Below are 24121 nucleotides of genomic sequence, written 5' to 3' on the forward strand. Positions count from 1 at the left end.
CTTCATCTGTCTTATTTTTACCACCGCTTTCTGTCAAAATTTCCTACATATGCGCAGACAGTTGTATTTCATATTCGGTCAACACACCACCGTACAGGTCGTTCTCTTGAGAGTGAAGTGGTTCAGTGTTGACAAATTAGCGACACCTCCATCACGTGGACACAATCACAGCCTACCAAGTTTCAGACCGAGGCCTAGCACCAACAAAAAGTTCAGTCATCTGAAATTGAATCCAGGTTAGCATTTAATTTCTTTTAAGATTTTGCCTCAGACCCCAACTTTTGTTTCCCTAAGTACATTTACTTGAGAGAAGTGGTTTGTGATGTGATTTATATTCCATAATCAGTGTTACTAAAGCAAGAGTAAAAAACAGCACATTTAAAATGACAGATAAAAAAAAAAGTGTTTAATGGGGGGGGATAAGCTAGAATACAGGACAAGTACACAAAAGTTCTAGTAAGATTTTATTTTGATTTTTTTTTTAACCTTCATTTATCCAGGTAAAGCAATTGAGAACAGATTCTCATTTTAATGGTGACCTGACAGCCGACAGCAGAATAAAACAGAAAAAACCAAAATCAAATACAATTACACAGACAACAAACTGTACAGTGCTATATTACATCACATTACAGCCAATACACAAACTGTACACTAATTAAGTCCATAAATATTTGAACAATTTTAGTTTTGTACAATAACACTCAATTTAAATGAAACAAATCAGATCCAGTTGAAGTGCAGACTTTTAGCTTTAATTGAGTGGGTTGAAGAAAAAGATGACAAATTTGAGGAATTCAAGCATTTTTTAACACAATGCCTTCATTTTCTGGGGCTCAAAAGTAATTGGACAACTGGAAATAAAAATAGTTCCAAACGTGGTAGAAAACTCTTTGCTGTTAACTCATGGAAATCACTAGACGCTTGTCCAGGCTTTCATGCAGCACTTTTGCCTTGCCATCATACTGTACATTGAGATCAGGACTTGGCCAATTGAAGAACATTCCACTACATTGCTGTATTCAAGTCCTGGTTGTGAGTTTTGGGTCATTGCACATCTGTATTACGAAACCAATGAATTTAGCTGCATTTAGGCCAACACAGTTTTTTTTTTTTTTTATTCCAGGGTTTTAACATGCTCAATTGACATAATGAAGGCATTGGCATAAACCCTTCAGATTCCATCCCCTCAAAGGAAAGCTGAGAAGTCTGCACCCTCTTAAAATAATGGCATAAGCAAGTATTTTGACAAAGATAGTTAAACAGGAATTCTACCCCTAAAATGAAATTATTCATACATACTTGTACAATCAGTATTTGGTTCAGTGTTTTCTGAAAGGAAAAAAAAAATGGCTTAAGAGTCTAGTCCATTATTATGAGATTGATGTTTTAATAGGACCGTTTACATGTCCTCAGAAAAAAAACAAATGAGAAAATGATTTTTATCTGTCTCATTTTTGTATATCAATTTAGCCGCTAGAGAAAAACTGTTGGCAAATTTAAAGGGATCGTTCGGCTTTTTTAACATGAATCTCAATTTGATCCTCACCTCCCGTGTGTGCGATCAGCACTGACTTACCCCCGACAGCGTTCTGTGACACGCGTTCTGGTTCGGCGTTGGACGAGAGGAAAATAGTCCAGCAAGCTGGCTGGGGTCTCGGAAATAAAGCGTTTTTCTTCTAAAAACTATTTGTTTTCAAAAGCGTGATACATTTCCATCACAATACTCTTTTCTGAATAAAGTCAGACGCCATTACCGCCAGCCACTACTTTTCTGTTCGTTCGTATCACTGCGCGGCGCCCTGTAGAACGCTAACCGACGCACTGCAGCCAGCTAGCTGATACTTCCGCCTGAAGTTGTTTGCCTTTTCGGCGGAAGTATCAGCTAGCTGGCTGCAGTGCGTCGGTTAGCGTTCTACAGGGCGCCGCGCAGTGATACGAACGAAGAGAAAAGTAGTGGCTGGCGGTAATGGCGTCTGATTTTATTCAGAAAAGAGTATTGTGATGGAAATGTATCACGCTTTTGAAAACAAATAGTTTTTAGAAGAAAAGCGCTTTATTTCCGAGACCCCAGCCAGCTTGCTGGACTATTTTCCTCTAGTCCAACGCCGAACCAGAACGCGTGTCACAGAACGCTGTCGGGGGTAAGTCAGTGCTGATCGCACACACGGGAGGTGAGGATCAAATTGAGATTCATGTTAAAAAAGCCGAACGATCCCTTTAAGAGGCAGATAATACGAATGGTAAGGGGAGCCCGGAAAGGCCTCCAAATAAATTGAAGGTGAACTCCAAGGTCAAGGGTCATACATTATTGTCAGATTGCACCAAACGTCAGTGGACTTCATGGGAGACGACCAAGAGGGACACACCACTGTTGAAAATAAATCAGAAAAAAAGTAAGACTGACTATTGACATGTGAGACAAAATTGGAACATTTTGGCAAGGCGTATCATCTCTGTTCATCAACAATAAAGAAACATAGCAAAAAAGAACAGTTCCCATTGTGAAATGTGGATTTTCATGTTCTGTTGCTGCTTTGCTATATCTAGCACGGGGTGTTTTCAATCTGTGCGGGGGACAAAGAAATCTCAACATCATCACGGTATTCTAGAATATTATATGTGCTGCCCAGTGGCAGAAAGCTTTGGTTTCAGTCACAGGTCACGTTTTAAGATGAATGACCCCAAACAGAGCGGAAAACAGCTAAGACTGGCTAAAGAGCAAAACAGAGTAACCTGATAGGAGCCTGATGGAAAATTCTATTAAACATCTGTGGACGGAGCTGAAAAATGCTGACTGGAGAAGACGCCCTTCAAACCGGAGACAATTGGAGCAGTTTTTTGTTTTTCTCCAGACTGATACAAGCTTGAGTACTTAAAATCGAGTGGTCACCAGTGATACCACAGGTACTTTTGATAAATAATATTTCCCCCTAAAAAACTATAACAAATTATTTTAAAGAAAAACCTTTAATATCCCAAGATAGCATTTTCCTTAAAATTGCATGAAATTACAGTAATAGCAACTTTCTATTCTTCTCATTGATTTCTAATTCCTGATTGCAAAACAGCCACAACAGAGCGGCTGCTACCGTTGTCGGTTGCCATCACAAGTACCGGTACCTTGATATAAAGCCTGGTATCAGCTCAATAACTGATACTGTACCTAATATTGGTAGTCGCCCATCACTAGTTTTGACAGTCTTTCATTTTTGGGATATCTTGTCATGTTGCTAGTTTCAGAAGCATACATTATTAATACTTTCTGCAAAACTTGCTATTTTTTTCCCCAAACATGTAGCTGAGCATCAAAATAAATGAACATGTAATTAAGCCATGAATTGACCAATCACGCCATCCCCAAAGATCATTTGGCATATGTGATTTGTAGACTTACCTGTTTCAGAGCAACTTTTCTGGAGGAGGGGAAAATCCATCTATGTGTATTGACTCAACAAAGGCCAAGGCGCTCTGCATGGAGGTCAGACAGTAACCTTCCTCCCCAATTAAAAAGCTGCAACAAAGAAGCACACGTGACTCATTAAAAAAAAAAAAACAAGTCCATGCACAACATTAGGGGTGTGAATTGCCTAGTACCTGACGATTCGATTCGTATCACGTTTCATAGGTCACGATTCGATTCAATACCGATTAATCCCGATCCGAATTTCTAAGTCGATTGTTGCGATTTTTCCCCCCTCAAATTTAGGAAATACTAACCAGTAAACTTGTACATGTACACTTTAAGATTTGTATGAAAATGTATTTTTTATTAATCTGAAACTTCAGCCATAACTGTGAGCCACTGTATTTAACAAAGAGGTTGTAATCTGTTTTATATTTGAACATCTTTGAAATAAAATATTAAGGCTTAATGTTCCATTAATTAATATAAGATTATTCCATGATTAAGGTATGAACCCTAAGTAAAATGTTTTGTTGAATATTTTTCCATCAGAAATGGATGTTATCCATTTCGATTCCAAATCGATTTGGCCGCCTATTGAGTCGATTCGAGAAATGCGCAATGTAATATCGTGATATATTGCTTAATCGATTTTTTTTTAAAAGCCCTACACAACAACATACTGTATATCCATCCATCCATCCATTTTCTTGCCCCCTTATTCCTCACAAGGGGGGGGGGGGGGGGGGGGGGGGGGGGAGGTGCTGGCGCCCATCTCAGCTGGTTTTGGGCAGTACACCCTGGACTGGTTGCCAGCCAATCGCAGGGCACACAGAGACGAACAACCATCCATACGCACAAGCACACCTAGGGACAATTCCATCCATCCATCCATTTTCTTGACCGCTTATTCCTCACAAGGGTCGCGGGGGATGCTGGCGCCCATCTCAGCTGGCTCTGGGCAGTAGGCGGGGGACACCCTGGACTGGTTGCCAGCCAATCGCAGGGCACATGGAAACAAACAACCATCCACACTCACAAGCACACCTAGGGACAATTCGGCGCGCCCAATTAACCTGCCATGCATGTCTTTGGAATGTGGGAGGAGACCGGAGTACCCGGAGAAGACCCACACGGGCACGGGGAGAAGATGCAAACTCCACCCAGGAAGGCCGGAGCCTGGACTCGAATCAGAGTCCTCAGAACTGGGAGGCGGACGCGCTAACCACTCGTTCACCGTGCCACACATACTGTATATATGTATGATAAGTACATTCATCCATTTGCTGTTAGCTTACAGTACCTTACTGAATGTATTGTTTGTTTGTTTGTTTGCTTGTTTTTTTTTTTTTTTTAAATTATGGTACCTCACTGGTAAAAGAGTGCTATTTATCTGGTAATAATTCTTGCAAACTTGCAAATTTGCAAGGACAAAGTACAACTGGGAAAAACAACTGGATTTTTATCTACTTTCTATATCTGGTACTGGAGTCGGGAAAGTGCTGAAAACTTTGAAATTGCGCTTCTATTTACATGTTTTCAATGTTTTGTTTTATTTATTTATTTATTTTGTAAGAACCCTTGGGATTTTTATCTTTCTTTTTAATTGTTAATTTTTTCCTACTCTATGTATATATGTACTGTATTGGTGACAGATTGTTTACCTCAAAAATTAAAAACCAAGACAAAACTCTTTTTCGTTTAAAAAGTATTAATTGACAAACGGAAAAAATGCCTTTATCTGATGTAATTTAACACAAGACGGGAAACAAAATAGGCTCGTAATTTGTTCCCCTTCAAGACTTTCTTCTTCCACTGCTGCAGCAGTAGTGTAGAAGAATGAATCATCATTCACCACCATCGTGACTCACCCCTCATGAATGAATTCCTCCAAAGCAGCACATTCAGAGACCATCTGAGGACACTGACAGCGCAGAACCACAAAGGACAGGATAGGTAAGAGGTCGTCTGCACCGCTGTCAAACGATATCCGATTCATATAGAAAAGAAAGAGTAAATAAATAGAGCGTAAACAGAACTTATGATGAGTTCTAATCAGCGCATGCAAGGGACTATAAGGAATTAAGATATGTTTTTGTTTTCACTCTGGCCCGTCTTGTTCTTGAAGGCTATCCGTGTTCTAGAATAAAATTAAGACTGTTTTTATTTTCTCTCTACCTGGGATCGGTGGAAGACAATTGTAATAATACTTTTATTCATCAAGCACTTTTTATACAAACATAATAAATATGAGAAAACAAATGTGTAAATAAATAATGAAACAAATAAAAAACAAATAAAATAGCCAGTGATAGCTCACCAATCCATTTCCATGTTTTGCAATTTATATCGCAAAGACGATAGAAAAGTTATGGTGCCACTTAGTTCCTATTGTATCTATCATCATTTGTCACTTATAACAAACGGCGAGAAAAAAAAAAAAAAAAGCAGAAAAAGCTTGTTTGACGGACAAAAGCTCACTTATAATACTTGTTGCACACAGCTGCCACTAGGTGGCAGACTGAACAATAACCCATCAAAGCGAATCATGAGACGTGGGCATCGCCATTGACTGGAATTGATGATTGATGGACGTGCCCACCTTTTGGCGTGTTCTTCAGCACTTTCAGCGAACGCTTGATAATGCGAAGCCTCACAAAAATACACGGATTGACAAGGACCGTGTGCAGTCACCGCGATCGACGGAAGTAATCCTGCTTCACTTGGTGCTCCGTGCCGTTTTTCATGGCTTCGCATTATCAAACATTCGCTGAAAGTGCTGAAGTACACGCCAAAATTCCATCAATCATCAATTCCAGTCAATGACAATGCCCACCTCTGCAAATCATGATATCATCATATAGGGCTGTGCAATTAATCGAAATTCAATTCCAATTCCAATTATTACACTCCACAATTACAAAACCAGCATAATCGTAAAAAAAGATTAGCAAAATATATTTTTGAGTTGTTTAAATTTATACATTTACAACCTTTTAATTTTTTAATATATAATTTTTTCATCCAAAATTAGTGTTTCAAATAATTTTATTTGTCTTAATAATTATTTTAATATATATATTTTTTTACTTTTAAACATTTTCTTGTTTTGTACCAAAAAATAAACAATCATCCTACTGCACAGTGCACTTCAAGTTCAATAAATAAATAACCAAATAAACAAATATTATAATAAATTCTGTTTGGTCAAAAAGGAACTTACATAATTATTTTGTTTCTTTTTAAATGTGAAAACATTTTTCTTGTTTTGTACCAAAAAATAAATGATCATGATTTCAATTATTACCAAAATAATCGTGATTATTATTTTTCCCATAATCGGGCAGCCCTATCATCATACATTAAATCTTATGGTGTAAATTAAATTAAAAGTTAATGAAAATTTATAAAGCATGAGGTGGGTGAATGCCAATAAGGAATATGACTACTTTGGGAAATAATGAACAACAATAAACCCGTAATTATTAATAATTTATTTTATTTTATTTTTTTTAAAGGGACAAATCACCAATGTGACTTGTTTTTAACTCAGCATGAGACTCTGAATCATTTTTTTTATGTGTTTTATGGTGTATTTTGTGTCATTAATTTTGTTTTTAATATTTATTTATTTATTTATTTATGTTGTTTTGTTTTACCTGTCTTTATTGAATGACTGATTTTTACCACTTTGTATGCAGTACTATTTGTGCTTTCTAAATAAAGTTGAGTTGAGTTTAGACTAGAGCTGCCTTGCACATTTTCCAATATAATTGATGATATGATTTGATGCAAAGACAAGAACAACCAAATCTGGTTTCCAGTTAACTAACTGATTAACTATCCAGTGAAATCTTAAAAAACTGTTGGCACTCCCGTCTGTTTGTTTTCATTTGAATTTGGCATTTATAATGCAAAATAGATGCTAAAATATTTGCAAGGGTAAACAATGGGCTAGCAAAAGAATATGGTACACCGTGCCCGTGAATGTGTCAATGTCTCATGTCCACTTTATGAAAGCAGGCAATTTAAAGTGATTATGCAGAGCACTTTGTGTACTCCATTGTGACCCATTGAGTCTTTGTGTGACCCTCTGTGGTTCATGCTGCATTCCACAAATCTCCTGGCTTAGCTCCAAAACCAGACTGTACAACCCATTTTCAGGCCTGGACATTAAGAGGTACTCTGTTGGGACACAAAAGGCCTTGGACAACCCCTGCTATGTCACCTCCAAATAGGCAATGAGAACTGACAGGAAGATTCCACTGCCCTGTTCGATAAATGTTGGTTGGGTTATTTCTCTCAATTGTTCCTTGTTTTTCTTGTTTCTCTATCATAACATTTTTAATTTCCTTACACTAGGCTGAAGAGAAGTGATCACAATTCCTTCCCTTCAGTAAAATTGCTAGTTTTTGGTTAGGTGACTGTCACAAAAAGCTCAAACAAGTAGCACAGCCTTAGCTGATGATTTACTTACATGGCAGCTGCTTTGGGCTCTGAATCCAACTCATGAAGGCATCTGTAGTCTTCAGCACATGCACAGATAAGGCGTAATGTCCTCACTATAACATAACAGAAGCAAAAGGGGAATTATTAAATTAACCACCATGATTGGCAGCAACCACTTTTTGATTTACACCACTGATACAAAAGAAGAAGATACAGGAAGAAAAAAAAAAAAGAAAAGCTCACCAATACATTCCAATTTCCTGTGTGGGCAACAGCATTTTGTAAGAAGCTTCAGCTCCTGAACAGCACACTCATACGGGTAAGAAGCTTTCTGAGTGTGAGAGTCGAGGGGGAACAGTTTGGAGGGCACACCAAAATCTCCAGGTGGAACATCTTGATAGTGTTTCATTCGAATTTGAAGTACAAGCTCCCTTTCCTTGTAGACCTTCCTAAAAAACAAAGATGAAATTTTGTCAGACCTTTCAGGATAGAATTATTGAAGCTGCTCTATGGAGCAATTTGCCCAAAAATATCTTTACAATAGCCTTTTTATTTGAGCATTTATGGCTCAAACATCTTCTATTTAGCAAATTACACCTTAGCTGTTCACAATGGCTACTCCTGCAAGCCTCTGGCCAATAGTTTTCTGATTGGATTCGGGTTCAAATTTCCCGCCCCCCGTCTGCGGATGTGATGTCATGCGCACGTGTATGTGAAGAAAGGAGTGTGCAGTTTCATTTTTCGGCCACACTTGGAAGTAGCTATTCAAAATTCAATTTCCTGCATTGAGCAGCTTTAAAATCACACCTCTGTCATCAAGAAATTACAGTTTGGATGTATTGCTAATCCAAATGGATAGATGGAAAATTTTAATACACAAGATAGTATACTGCACCATGCACACTGTATACCAATGAAGTGTTTGTAAAGACATTTTACATATCCTTTAAATTCAGATTAGATGAACTGTCATAGAAGAATGTTAATAGCATGCTGGTCAATGAAATGTTGCTTTGAGTTGAGAAGAAGTTTGTCCAAAGCAACAAAGTCCTTCCCACCAAAGTCTATATATTTCTGTACTTTTGGAATTGGTACCAATCTGTTAAGTGGTCGTAGAAATAAATTTAATCTGACAAAAGTCATAACTTTATGAAAATCCACCAACAAAAATCAGACATTGCTGTTAAATTGTGGTTCAATGTAATTATTATGTAATTAATAAAAAAAATTATTTAAAAAAATTCATGAAACAAGTCTGGACAAAAATGATTCAACGTTTAATGACACAAATATTGGTTTCAGTTAAGAAAACGCAGCACATTTTGGAGATAATTACCTCAAAATTCAAGAACGTAAAAATATGATTTGATTTAAAAACAAGCTATAAAAAGGTAAGAAAAAAAGCAATGGTATTTATTTAGAATAGAAGAGATAAATATAGAGACACTTGTTGAGATGAAATTCTCTGGGGTAAATGTGGTTGTCTGTAATTTTTTTCCATTCACTGTATACAGTCATCTCACTTTGGTTTGTACTTACAAAACTTTTTTTTGGTGTGAAAATGTTTTAAACATCAAAAAAAATATTTAAGAAAACTGACAAAAAAGAACCAGTATGCAGATGCCCACCAAACCCGTTGTTCCCGCTAGATATAAAAGAAAACAAGGAGCACTTCACTATTTTATGCCGCATGAATCATATCCAGTAAAGTCAGTATTTGTGTGGCTCTCACTCTAGTAAGGTTTAATAACCTGGGAGTCCCCCAAAATATGAGAATTGAGCAATTTCGTGGGCACCCTATATTTTCTCGGTGGGAGTAATGAAGAATCTCACGACGATCTACCAACAGAACTCCTGTCATGTATTTGACCAAGTTCAAGTCCATTGCAGACGGCATACAGTATCTCTTACCACTTCTCCTTGTCAGTCAACACATTTCCTTCTTCCCATTTCTGCTTAATGTAATTATGTTACTGTTCTCTTGCCTAGATGACCTGATACCCTTTTACAAATTTGTCCTGCAACACTCCAGGTTCTTGACTTTCCATGTTCTCTTGCAGGTTTTGGTTGAAATAGTGCCTGACCTGACAAATATCTATAGAAGTCATCTTTTTCTAACCCGTGTTTATTTCTCAAAGATTCAAAATTCTAGAATGCCCCCTTGTGGACAAATAAGTGATATGTGGTCAAACTTTTAGAAATCCATACTTTGGTGGTGTAAATTCCACATCAGAAGCACAGCACCTCAGAATCCTCAGTTTCACCCAATCGACATATTTTCCCCACTTCCTGCCATATTTTTAGAAGAAAGTCATCAGCAATTTCCATTTCCCTCAGTAGTGTGTTGTCTTCCATTAGAGCAGCTATTGGTGTTCCTCTTACCAAATCACCTTTTACTTCTTTCCAACCCACATTATAAATTGGTGAACACGAGCAAATTAAAGGTTAAGATGGGCAGCATAATAGTATTCTTGCATACATGGGAGTCCCATCCCTTTATTTTACTTAATTACAACATTTTATAATATAAAGACGGCCCTATGTCCTTGCCATAAATATCTTGATATTAATCTGTCCCACTCGATAAATTGTTTAAGTGGTATTTTCACCGGCAGATATGAAGAAAGATACGGAATACATAATTAAAAGAAAAAGTACTCATGGTCAATAATGAAAGGTTTTTGTGTACCTGTATGTGGAGTGAGTTTAGAACAGACTGAAAACTGACTAGTTAAAAAAAAATACCTAAAAAATGTCTTGAAACACCGCTGTGCTCTAATCGTTTGGAACAGTGCATTTGACCAAAAATGATGTTTTTATTTTGGAAAAAAAAAATACTGTCATAACTGGCAGGTTTGTAAACATTCAAACTCTTCTCTAACAAATGATAACTTGAAAATTATCCTAAGTTCCATTTGCATAGACTATGGAAATGATATAAAAATATAATTTTCATAATAATTTGGATGTTAGGCTTCCACGCCAACAACAAGGCTCGTAGCGTTGTCCTAAGTAGCCTTGCGCATCAACTGATGAGGTCAAAGGACAAACGGAACTATTTCACCATGCTTCAGCACCTTTGCCATTCCTAAGCTTTTGTGTGTGATAGGCACAAAGCCATCAACCGTGTGAGTGCAGCCAAGAGTACCAGTTGAAGTAGCACACTTCAGATCTCAGAACATTAAATATGAGGATTTATGGACGTTACCTGAAAAGTGCCACGAGCGCGCTCCACAGAGGAACAAAGAAAGCCTCCTCAATTCTGCGGAGTAACAAGTCCTTATGGTTGGCAGTGTTAAGACACTCACAGGAGAGCAAACCTAATGATAGTAGTTGATCTGAAAGACAAAATATATATTTTTGACAGTGAATCAATTTGTATGCATGCATGCAGAGATGTCAGTCCCTCACCAATGGCTCTATGAATGTCTTTGACAATGGCCTTTAGATGTTGTTTTAGCGTGCTCATCTTCAGCTCCGGCAAGTACTCCTCATCCGGCCCCTGCTGAGTTGGGCTACCACTGCTTAGCTCCAAATTACGGCAAGAGTCTTCAGTGCTGCTTGGGAGTGGGGCCCAGTCCGCCTTGGTAAGGAAGTGCTCTAAATCTTCTAATGAGTTCTCACGGTCCACCGTCAAATGTGGATGAAGCTCCATCCCCCCACTGTCATCCGAGTTTAGTTCAGTGTCATGGGAGGGGGAAGGCAAAAGTGAGGAGTCGCTTGTGAAGCTCTGGTTGAGAATGTTATGACCTGCAGTCCAGACTGGCTTCCTCTCGGCCTCTGTATGGTTTGGAAAGAAAATTGTATTAACAAATTGAAACATCTTCAGAATAATATGTACTTAAGAAAATGACACAATTCCAAAGATGCAAACGGCCTTGCTCAAGGGCACCAATACGGTGCACAGAAGGCAGACTGTCATCACACCACCAAGTAGATAGAGTTGTTAAAAAAAGTCACACAATCCTGTGGATAAATAAATGCCCATGTATCTACCATAAACCCTACCTGGATGTGGCAGATTGTGAGCACTGCTGGATTTTTTCAGTGGGAGCACATGACTTGTTGGCAATCCTTTACTGACAATAGGATACAGTCTATTGTAAATCCGATATTGGTGTTTCTTCAGCAGCTTCGCCACTGGGTGGTCAGAACGGCTGCAGGCACAGTGGACAAATTAATCTGTTACAGAAATGGCATTTTCCTGTCATTTGATCAACAACAGTAAATACACACTCCACTGAATCTCCCTTTGAAAATCAGTTAATTTTATTAACATGAGTATTGGAATTAGACTTAGACTTGACTTTATTTTTGGCAGTTTTTAATCATTCAAAATTCTTTTGAATCGTCGATTGTCGATGAGCACTCTGATTGGCTTTAAAATATTGCTTAAGGTTGAAAACTATTTGTGTTTGCAAAATGCTTCCTTATGTACCGGTAGTTGAATAGCTCTACACTACAGAATGTCTCTCAGCTGGCGTGGGAACACTACAGATTGGGAGGACACTGCTTCTCCCAAAACCCAAACATATTTAAAGGTGGACAAGATTTATGACAGTCCTCCAGATTGTGACTGTTTAAACTTGCTACTCTGTAAAATAATGACAAATAGCACAAAGTCACCAATGCGTTCTTGGCAGTCCATTACCTAAGAAGATAGGAAATGAAGTCAGACACCAAAGTGATATCATCAGGATTCTTCTTCATGTTGGCTTTCCATTGTTTGGGCCAGTCCTGATGAAGAAAGCAAAGGTTAACAAGTATAAAATAGTGTTCTACTGAAAAACAACCTAAAAGTAACAGCCTTAGTAAATGTGATCATTAAATTTTTTATTTATTTTATTTTAATTTTGATAAGTTACTCTTTAATTGCAACCACTTTCAAACTTACATGGTCGTGCTCATACTCCAAAACATTGGTATAAAGAATACGTTGCTCCTGTTCCTCTGGTGTCATTGCTCCAGAGGCTGCGAATCTCCTAGCATAAACATACAGCACTTTCAATTCAATTGAAAGTTTCTTCAATAATCTAGACAAATAGCAAAGCAAACAAAGTCCAAGAGTTCTGTAATGTTCTAGTTCTATCATTATCTCCACATAACAAATAAATGTAAAACTTTTTTTTTTTTTTTTTTTTTTTTAATAAAGCTTAAAAGTCAAACACTCATTTGTGGCACATCCAATGCGGTCTGAACTCTGACATCGGTTGGACAGGGACTAAACCGTCAATATTAGGGGTTCGGTACCCCATACTCCTGAAGCACCCTCCACAGAACTCCCCGAGGGGCACAGTCAAACGCCTTCTCCAAGTCCACAAAACACATGTAGACTGGTGGGGCAAATTCCTGTGCACCCTCGAGGATACTGGACGAAAACCGTACTGCTCCTCCTGAATCTGAGAATCGACTTCCCAACAGATCCTGCTATATTTGGAAAACACTCTCCAGTTCCCTTCTCATAATGGGGGACCACCCGATCTGCCAGTCCAGAGGCACTGAACCCAATGTCCATGCGATGTTGTAGAGGTATGTCAACTACAACTGCCCCACAACATTCAGAGACTTTAGAAACTCGGGGTAGAACTCATCCACCCCCAGGTCCTTGCCACAAGAAGGTATCTTTGAAGAACCACCTTATTGACTTCAACCCCAGATATAGCAGAGCCCACCTCAAAATTCTCAGAATATACAAAAAAGGAAACCATTTTTATTTTTCAGAAAGCTATTTTGAGCCATGTTGCATGGTTATGGTTATGGTTATGGTTATGTAAACTTTCACAAACATATACCCTACGAATGGCTGGCGATCAGTCCATGTCGTACCCCGCCTCTCGCCCAAAGTCAGCTGGGTTAAGCGCTTATTGACGACAAACTACACATAAAAACACACATCTGTCTAACCTATGCACAGGATGATACTTACAAGACAGCAAGATTAAACACGCAAAAGATAGAGGGGCCACCGCTGGAAGCACAAAGTTTTCTTGTATGACACAAACGAAATAATCCAGATATTAAAAAGTACCTTCCAGTCACCCATTTTCTTTGCCTTTTTACCTCCTCGGGTCACGAGTGAGCTGGCGCCGATCCCAGATGACATAAATGTAATTCTCCTATGTTTTCAATGTTTTAACCTAATTCAATGCACCGGTATACATACTGCATAAAGAGTACCTGTTGGCCTCTTCCTCCAAACGTATTCTTCTTTCCTCCATCTTCCGCTCGACCTGGTATTGGAACAAGCATGAAGGAAATATCCTATCATCATCTCTACATGCCTCTAAACGTTTCCAAGAAATACTAAAACATATGCCTAAGAAAAATAAAATCGGAAAAACTACAAGCTTTGTAGCAGTCTCTTAATTTTTTTGGTATGGATTAAAAGAACCACTGATCAAGAGCATCCTTATGTGAGCTTGACTCCAACTAAACATAGGTAATAGGCAAGCATGGCAGCAGTCAAAATGTAGCCCACTAATTATAGCACATAAAAAAGGTGCATCTGAAAAACTTGAAGGATACTGCTTGTTGTCTTGCTTTCGCTATGACAATGTTCTCCATCATCTGACGTTGGAGAGACAGTGTCTGCACAAGAAAATAGAGAATAATCTTCAATGATGGCTGGCATTTGTAAAATATGGTCCCAAATCCATTGATCCATCCATCCATCCATCCATCCATTTTCTATGCCGCATTTTTCCTCACTGGTGTCGCAGGTTTGCAGGAGACCTTCACACCTGACTTGGAGCAAGAGGTGTGGCACACCTATGATCATTTTGGTTTAAGTAATTATCAATCATTCACAACTGCCAGAAATGGAAACTAATAAACTGTTATTAATTAGGTTTAATTGTTGACTTTGTTTAAATTTTCTCCATTAAGATTAGAATTTCCAATGATATTTTAATTTATTTTTCACAAAGTCTGAGATGCCAGGCAATATAATGCTTCAGTCACACTACTAGGTTGAGGTTGAGGTTCAGGTTGAATTGGGTTACCATGTTTACTATGGACAACTATGTTTCTCATCCCCAATGTGACTGCCGTGGCAAATCTGCATTTTGTTTGACTGAAACGAGGCTGCCGTGACTGTCGGGTAATGTAACTTTAGCTGAGTATTATTCCCCAATTCAGACTCTCTCCAACGTGCACACACATGCACGCACACACACAAAGACTTACTAAAGATGTCTTCTGATAAGCCTGCCCTGGTGTAAGTCTTGCCAGACGTGCCTCATAATTGGCTTTTAATTTTTGATTCAGTCTTGAGGCTTCTTCAATGGGCGTCAATTCCCTGGAGTGTGCACACAGACACAAGCAAAATTTGAATCTTGACATATGTACAGTGAAATATAAAGTCTACACAACCCTATTCAAATGCCAGTGTTTTGTAATTAAAAAATAAAAAAATAAAAAAAGACGAAGACCTATAAGAGACACAACTCAAATCAAACACTTTCTGTAGCAACTTGTATCTTTTTGGGGATTAAAAAAAAAAAAAAAAAAAGTGATACAGTAAGATACTGTATGGTTCAATAAGCAGGGGTGAGTGGCCAATTGACATTTTTTTTTTTTGCGATGGTCAGGCCCAAGTCATGTTCCTAAGCATCGCACAGTGTGCAGTAGCCTAGACATGACCAGCAGGCCATACGTACTTTTCTTTTGTATCCTGTAACTCCACCCTTTGTAATCTCTGGAAGAGGTCAGGAGGCATGAAAGGGGAGGGCTCGTTATCATCGTCCTGGTGTTGACTGGAACTGGGTTCTTGAGGCCCAATGTCAACAGGAGGCCCAGAAGTAGTTGTGATAGACATTGGGGGGAGAAATCACATTCATTAAACTCATAATCATTGCATTAAAAAAATGTTTTACTTTGACTAAATACATTTTTGTTGTGATGGCAAGTGTACCGATGAGATTAGCTGATTAGAGGGGAAATACTGTATTAACCTGTAGTTGTGACTGGTAGGTCAGTGGTCTGATGAGAGTCAGATTGGCTTGATGAAACATAAGAAGCGCAGGCTAAGCCAGAAGAGTCAACGGCCTTCCTTAAAAAGGACTTGGCTCGTTCCAGACACTGCTCAGCCAGTGTCAACATGCGTTCCATCTCCGTTGTAACTATTTGCTTCTCATCTGAGGCTAACCAGTGAAAAGAGAAAGGAGACAAAGAGTAGATAGAAGATGGAGTAGATGTATGGAGTTAAATTGGGGCCAAAAGTTTTGTACTTAAAAACTCTTGAAAACTTAACTCCATATAGATGGAGTATTTTATTACTTTAAATGAATGTTTTCCCAAACCATGACATGCAAAGAGTAGAGACAAAAAGTGCAAGACACAAACACGGTTACATGTTAATAAACATGAACAAAACAAAAAATACAAATACATTTCTCTAATTTCTGATGTCTTTGAAGGAAATGCTGCAATTACAGTACAAGTTCATTCATAATTGTAAATTGTCTACTTTCAACAAAAATTTATTGCATATCACCTTCCCGAATTCAGCTGTACACCCTCCATCCATCCATCCATCCTCTCGGGTCGTGGGGGTTGCTGGAGCCTATCCCAGCTGGCTATAGGCAGTAGGCGGCAGGGCCGGCCTAGGCTACAGGCGAGCTAGGCGGTCGCCTAGGGCGCCATCTTGTGGAGGGGGCTCCAAATTGCAGAAAGGAAAAAAAATAAAATGTAAAAAACCCAAACACAATAACCCCCCCCCCCCACACACACACACACACCACCCCCTCGTGTTTTCTAACATAAAATATGTTATATAGCAAATATATTTTATTAAGTTCCTTTTTTTTTTTTTATTACTTCTATTTCAAATAAATGACTGTGAGTTCACGACCTGCTGTCCTGGCGCCCTGAATCAGACCCGCTGCTGCCGCTTACAATGAAAGGTAGGGGGAGGGGTCGTATATCATCTCAGAGTGTAGTGGCAGCACTTTAGAAAGTTAGATAGATGGTTGGCACACTTGTGTTGTTTATACATTGACATCGACAACAATGAAAAGGTCCAAGCCTTCAAGGGTCCCTCAAGGGTCAGTTCTTGGACCCCTGTTGTTCAGTCTGTATATGTTACCTTTGGGTCAAATGCTTCAGAACACCGATGTTGACTATCATAGTTATGCAGATGACACACAATCAGTGTTGCCGGTAACGCGTTACTAGCGTTACTCAAAAAAGTTGCTTTCTAAAGTAACTAATAGTCTAACGCGTTACTTTATTCTACAAAGTAGTCTGATTAAAGTTACTGTCCAGAGAATCAATGCGTTACTCCACATTTTCATGAAGAAGGCAAACTATCTCACTGTTGTAACCGTCACAAACAACTACTACTAACTACGAAGATGAGGCAGAAGTCATTGATCACCACACTGAATTCAGCCATGGTCTGGTCATGAATGGTTTGCACATTCAAAACAAAAGTGATGATACTTTTACTACTAGTTTTATTAACCAACAGGCACACAACACAACAAAAAAAGTGTGCATTATGGACCATAAAAGTGGTAAAAAAAAATTTTTATTTCCATCCTCAACTGGTCCGTGAAGCATTATGGGATGAGGTCGTCTCCGCCCTCTCGCCAGGGGGAGTGACGTCAGACAAGTTACGTTTTCAGTAGGGGTGGAACAAAAAAACGATTCAACCGAACCATCGTTCGTCAAGGGGAGCTAAACGACCGTATCGGTTGCGAGTGAGGCTTTATGGTTTTCATAACAATAGCAAGAGTTCTGCGCCGTGCTCTACTTGTTTTGTTTACATTTCAGTAGCATCACCATTCAAGCTACTTCCGTGTTTCCGTGCTCGCGACACGGCGCGCGCGCGCGCAACGAGTGACAACATACAAATGGAGACAGTTAGCAGAAGCCGGTGCCGTACATCTCGGTATTTCCCATGGCTATCGAGTCCTCTCGGTGCACTTGTATGTCCCGGGCCGGCGTTGGTACTGCGCGCGAGCCAAAAAGAATAACTCCCGTGACGATCCAATGCATGGATTCAAACGACACAGGTATGTCCCACAGCCAACACACCAGCTAAGCTAAAAGCACACTGCAAGTATCTCATTTCTCAGTTTGTGGCTCCCTGTCAATGTCTACAACTAGCATGAGCAGCAGATAGGAGAACTGAGACGTGCCCGCGATTACGACAGCCCAAAAAACAAAATATAAACAGTAGTGATTCTGTGGTCATCATCGTGTCTCAGATTAAAAAAACAAAAAAAGATGTCATACATTAACCAAAAATGAAAGTGATGACAAAAGAAAAAAAAATTGTTAAATACAAAAATTGTTGATTAAAAAGGGAAATGAACTTTTGGAAATATTTTTGCATATATTAAGTGGTTAAAATGTGTTTGATAGATTTATTGTTCCATAAGGTGGCTTCATATTTCTTTTGGCTGGACGGTAGGTTTATTTCATGTCTTAAATTTATGTTTCTGAAATACTTCACAATGTGCAAATATTCTGTTTAATTGTGTTGGTGTCTGTCTAAAGGTTAAATATTTATATTTAACATTAAATTATCAACCTTTTGTTTTCCTGATCCTTATTTTGAAGAGAAAAAACAAACAAACCAAAAAACAATTATAACTGTCAATAACTACTAATAAATATTTAAACTGATACATGTGTACACACTGGAATAGCGGAACAAACAAATCATAGAGGAATTTAGGGGATTTTCATTTTCAACCTGGATAGATTTTTATTTTTTGTTTTATAAAAAGTATTTACGTTACAAGAAGTCAAGAGAGACTGCCTATTTTGTTTTTCATAAAAAAAAACCCTTTATTTTCATGTTAAAAATGCACTTTCAATAAAGTATTTGGAACTCCGTTTCTACTGCATTATTTTTATGTTGAGATGGTGTTATCGGCAGCTGCTGAAAGTAACTAAAAAAGTAACTTTTAATCTAACTTAGTTACTTTTAAAATCAAGTAATCAGTAACGCAATTTAGTTACTTTTAAAACCAAGTAATCAGTAAAGTAACTAAGTTACTTTTTCAAGGTAACTGTGGCAACACTGCACACAACTGTATTTATCTATGTCCCCAAATGACAGCAGTTCTATTAACGCATTGTGTCATTCTCTAGAGCAAGTTAACAACTGGATGAACCAAAATTTCCTTCAGCTGAACGAAAACAAAACGGAGCTCATTGTTTTCGGCAATAAAGAAAAGAGGATTGCTGTTAAAAAACAGCTTGAGTCACTGTCTTTAGAAACTAAAGACCAAGTTCGAAATCTTGGGGTACTAATAGACTCAGATCTGACATTCAGCAATCATATTAAATTCATCACTAAAACAGCCTTTTACCAGCTGAAAAACATATCCAGACTGAAGGACTGCATGCTTCAAGCAGACCAAGAGAAGCTTATCCATGCTTTTATCTCCAGCAGACTAGATTATTGTAACGGTCTTCTGACTGGACTCTCTCAAAAGAACATGAGACAATTGCAGCTCATTCAGAACGCTGCACCTCGAGTTCTGACCAAAACAAAAAGATCAGAACATATTACTCCAGTACTTAAGGATTTACACTGGCTCCCTGTCAGCTGTAGAATCGATTTTAAAGTTCTGCTACTCGTCTATAAATCACTAAATGGTTTGGGTCCTGAATATATCCAAGAAATGCTGATTGAGTACAAACCCAGCAGGGCTCTGAGATCCACAGACTTGGGCCAACTAGTGGAACCCAGAGTTCGAAGCAAACATGGTGAAGCTGCATTTAGCTATTATGCTGCACACAGATGGAATAGGCTGCCAACAGAAGTGAAGTCAGCCCCGAGTGTAAATGCTTTCAAATCCAGGTTAAAAACTTTGCTTTTTTCTTATACCTTTGATTAGGGACTTTTAAACAGCTTTAATTAAGTGTTTTTTTGGGGGGGGGGGGGTTTAGTAAATTTTGTAACCTATTTTTATTTATTTATTTTTTTCCTCTGAATGTTAACTACTGTTTCTTGATGCTTATGTGTTGTCTTTCCTCGTGTAAAGCACATTGAGTTGCCTTGTGTATGAAATGTGCTATACAAATAAACTTGCCTTGCCTTGCCTTCAGGTGCTGCACTAAGAAAGCGGCGAAAGGAGGAGGAGGAAAAACGGGCCCAGGGTAGAGGTATGTATGTCGGTCAATCATCATTGTTTAGAAAATAAACACGAAAATAGCGTTAGCTTCTTAGCTTGCTTGTAACTTGTTTACTGCACCATTACATCCATGCTAGTAGCTACTTTGCACACAAGAGTGGGGCAACGCTTGCTGAGTTTAAACTAAAACAGCCAGTAAGTCCAGATACCTGCAAATGGATTTGCATAAGTCATTGTTTCACATAACCACATTAATTTATTAATTTATTGAAAATAAGAATTATGTGCTGGTTTAATGTAAAAATCTATATAGTAAATGCATTTTTTTTTTTTTAACTAGATGCGCTGAGAAAATATTTGCAGCCACAACAAGCACCTGCAGAAGCTGTGGTAAACAATCCTTTAGTGTCATCTTCACCAAAGGCTACTGAATGTAAGTGCATGGATGGTGCATTTAATACAAACAGCCATAATTTCTTACATTGTATTCTATCATAATGCAAATGGATTTGTTTTCCCTGCTTTAACACCAAAATAATTTGAAGTGATGTATTTTGTTTAATGTACAGCTGAAGCAACAGCCAGTCAAGCACCAATCAGCAGTACTTTGAGTGACACAAAGCTCGATCTTCTAGATCCAGGTGACTATTTCAGTTATATCAGCTATTGCTGCATCATGTACAGTGCTCAGCATATATGAGTATACCACCTTTGAAAAATGTAAAGATTTTGTTCAATATCTCCCCGCGACCCTTGTGAGGAATAAGCGGTCAAGAAAATGGATGGATGGATGGATGGATGTTCAATATCTCAATAAACATAACAATTTCCAAAATATTGACAAAATGTTTTCTGTAGAATACGCACTTGACTCACAACATGAAAGTAAGGTTGTAATAGGATGCATAGATTACAAAATCTTCAATTTAATCAAATTAACTAATGCAAAAAAATAAAAAAAATAAAAATGCAACCCACAACAAAAAAGACTACATCTAGTATTTTCTATGATCTCCATGACTGTTATGGGTAGCAACATGTCTGCTAGGCCTGGAATTAACAAGCCTTTTTCTCTGAGTCTACTTATTTGTGCAATATGTACTCTAATAAATAAAAAAAAACAAAAAAAACACTCTTAGCAGAGATGCAGTCATTTCCTACCTGGCCAAAATCCAATATGTCAACCATGGAACTTTTAACTTTTCTAGAGGAGAAAAAACTTCGAGAAATCTATCCCAACATGTGGGTAGCACTCAGAGTGGCCGCTACCATACCAGTGACTGTAGCATCAGCTGAGAGATGCTTTTCCAAGCTTAAACTAATAAAAAACTATTTAAGGTCTACCATGTCACAAGAACGGCTAACTAGACTGGCACTTATCAGCATCAATCAAGAAGTATCCAGGCAGCTATCCTTTGACGCACCAATTGATGCCTTTGCTGCAAGGAGGTCCCGGCGTGCACTATTTTAAGTATTTGCCGTTATGTTCCTAAGTTATTTAGTGAAGTTTTTTTGCACACTATTCACATTATCTGTGAATTACCTTATTGCCAAAGTTTTACGATATATCGACGTTTGTATATTGATACATTTACTATTTTTTGTATCTCCTAATTATTAATGTACATAGTGAAAACATTTAGAGGTTTTAAATACTGTCATTTTGCAAAAATTGCAATAAAAGGTTGCATTGCATTGTACTTCTGTTATTTTTCTTATTTTTATTTGTTTGTGGAATTTGGTATTTATTGCGTGGTGTGCTATTAAATATAATATATCTATAATTTTTTTGTGTGTGTTTTTTTTTATGGGACGGGGGGGGGTTACCATGTACATTTTCGCCTAGGGTACCAAATCATGTAGGGTAGGCGGGGTACACCCTGAACTGGTTGCCAGCCACACAGAGAGAAACAACTATCCACACACACAAGCACACCTAAGGACAATTCGGAAAGTCCAATTAACCTGCCATGCATGTTTTTGTAACGTAGGAGGAGACCGGAAGTACCCAGAGAAGATCTACGCAGGCACGGGGAGAACATGCAAACTCCACCCAGGAAGGCCGAAGCCTGGACTCAAACCTGAGTCCTCAGTACTGGGAGGCGAACGTGCTAACCACTGCAAAATTTTGTTGCGTGTGTGGCACGAGAAGATTGTGTATCTGAGTACCGGTATGTTCAAACTTTTTTTTTTTTTTTTTTCTTTTTTAATGCATGGGCTTTCAATTTATGTTGTTCATGTTCTCACGTCATTTGAGTCCCAAACAGGTTTGTATCGACAATTGGACCACATTTGCGCAAGTTTTTTTTTTTCCCCTTCCCCAAATATATGATGGCTGTGTTGTGATGTTGGGGTTTTACAGCACTAACTCGAATGGCCAGAGCCGTGTTACTAAACTAAACCAGTTCAGAGCCCACTAGCAATCACCGTGACGCCGAGCTGTAGATTATTGACTCAAATTACAATACCACTGAAACAAACCGAATCAAATCATCACATTCTGAAATGTACCGTCCTTGAATAGTATTGCACCCCATGCATTTTTATTGAGCTATAAATCAAATCTTTTTTTGGAGAGATGCACTCTGCATAAATACATATGAAAAAAAACCACGTAAATGCGACAAGTGAAAACTTACTTTGTGATGCAGCTTCCTCCAAAAGGGCATGTGATATGTAGTTGATTGTCCGAAGGTATTCACAGTAAGCATCCTGTAAGGAAACCAACAAAAAGCTTTATTAACATACACACACACTCTCCCTCTCATGAAAAACTTTACCAATGTACAGAATAAAATGAATTGTTGTTGTTGAACTCTCATAGTCACTCTCACAGTCATAAAGGCACTCCGAGGGAAACCATAACAACCATGTGGCCCGCAGCAAACGTAGTTTGACATACCTTGTTTAGCGCATCATATATATTTGGGGTTAAATTAATACTTCATGGGTGACCACAGCAAAAATAATAAACAATGGCTTATTCTGGCTCTACATTGTTGACTGGAGCTATCACACCATATGGAATTTAGCTAGAACGCAACATCACTGAATGCTGAGGTTAACTTTGGTTCTCAGCTGTTACATTTGATTGCTTTCGACGTGACAACTAACCCGTTGACAGCTCACGACCACTGTCTATTTAAACGCTTAACAGTAGCTCTCATTTGTTTAAAGCACGTTAACAGCTTTGCCGACGAGCTCTGTGAGGATTTACCTTGTGTCTGTTTCCTCCGTCAAGATGTATTGCAACTTTGGCCATTTTCATGGCGTTTTGAAGAGGCTTCTGGTCAGCGATAGCCATGTCTCGTTTAGTTTGCATGTGTACTGCACTGTAGTTTCGTTTTGCGCTTTCTTCTTTGCTGCTTATATTGTTCTGTCATAAAGGTAAATGCTGCCACCAAGTGTAGAAGTCTCGGTATAAGTTTTGCGGTTTTTGTTTAAATGAGTTGTGTCCAAACTAACTTTCCTCTCAAGGCAACGTCTTCTTAAATTAAAAAAAAAAAAAAATCATAAAGAACAACTTTATACAGTACAGTACTTGTCCCATCGTACTGTAGTCGCATTGACTGGTTGTTCATACTGTAAATTTTCAATAGATGGCACTATGACTATAAACTGCTAAGCGCAATTCTTGAAGAAGAAGAACATTAAATTTCCGGAACGTAAACCTTGGCAATGTTTACATCTGGCTTTAGAGTTGAGTCTGTTACAAACCTTTGTGAATCAAATGATATATTTTCTGAGCTGGGATTTTCTAAGGTAAGCTTTGCTACGGGGGCATACGTCAATGTTTACTAATCGTGACATAATTAGGCTAACCAGCTAACACTTGTGAATACAGTTGTAACTATTCCGAATCCGTATCCAAATAAAACCACTAACTCAAATCTATCACGTTTACGTTGTTACAGTTATCTTACCGTAAAACATCAACGCCGTTGTTGTAAAATACCATTCCACGGCCAGTGATGTACCTGAACGAGTCGGTTGTGAATGAACGAAAGTTTATCAACTCGTTCTTATTTGGAGAAAACGTGAAACCTCGTCTAACGAGCCTCTGCTGCAGGGCTCCAGACTGGTGGTGGCCTTTTGCCTTTAAGATATGAGGCAGGGCAACTACAGTTTTGATCTACTCGCACAATTTCAGCCAGCAAATTTGATGTTTTTATAT

The 24121-nt window shown here is 38.4% G+C and overlaps 3 protein-coding genes across 7 annotated transcripts in view; 2 read left to right on the plus strand and 1 right to left on the minus strand.

The window, feature by feature from the left end:
- Window positions 1-2307: 2307 nt before the first annotated feature.
- On the minus strand, window positions 2308-23316 carry vps9d1 (VPS9 domain containing 1). The gene is made up of 17 exons (XM_077515531.1): window positions 23165-23316; window positions 22587-22659; window positions 15808-15996; window positions 15514-15622; window positions 15041-15152; window positions 14381-14443; window positions 14033-14085; window positions 12750-12837; window positions 12507-12592; window positions 11864-12012; window positions 11267-11635; window positions 11064-11193; window positions 8099-8304; window positions 7884-7968; window positions 5278-5382; window positions 3398-3514; window positions 2308-2371 (listed from the first exon to the last, which is right to left on the minus strand). The coding sequence occupies exons 1-16, from the start codon at window positions 23267-23269 to the stop codon at window positions 3403-3405; spliced, it is 2034 nt and encodes a 677-aa protein (XP_077371657.1). The 5' UTR covers window positions 23270-23316; the 3' UTR covers window positions 2308-2371; window positions 3398-3402.
- Window positions 17504-22347, plus strand: LOC144016600 (uncharacterized). The gene is made up of 6 exons (XM_077517941.1): window positions 17504-17871; window positions 19922-19978; window positions 20288-20380; window positions 20517-20588; window positions 21939-22118; window positions 22310-22347. Exons 1-6 carry the CDS (start codon window positions 17757-17759, stop codon window positions 22345-22347), a joined length of 555 nt encoding a protein of 184 aa, XP_077374067.1. The 5' UTR covers window positions 17504-17756.
- Window positions 23317-23578: 262 nt separating the features above from the next.
- Window positions 23579-24121, plus strand: part of znf276 (zinc finger protein 276) — a 29355-nt gene continuing 28812 nt past the window's right edge. For 4 of the 5 annotated variants that reach the window (XM_077515535.1, XM_077515537.1, XM_077515533.1 and 1 more), the window contains exon 1: window positions 23581-23709. The gene's annotated coding sequence lies outside the window, so the exon portion shown is untranslated. Of the gene's footprint in view, window positions 23710-24121 lie in introns of all 5 variants that reach the window. The other variant, XM_077515534.1, reaches the window with a different exon arrangement.

Source organism: Festucalex cinctus, chromosome 3 (assembly GCF_051991245.1).
Source record: "Festucalex cinctus isolate MCC-2025b chromosome 3, RoL_Fcin_1.0, whole genome shotgun sequence".
Lineage (NCBI taxonomy): Eukaryota > Metazoa > Chordata > Actinopteri > Syngnathiformes > Syngnathidae > Festucalex > Festucalex cinctus.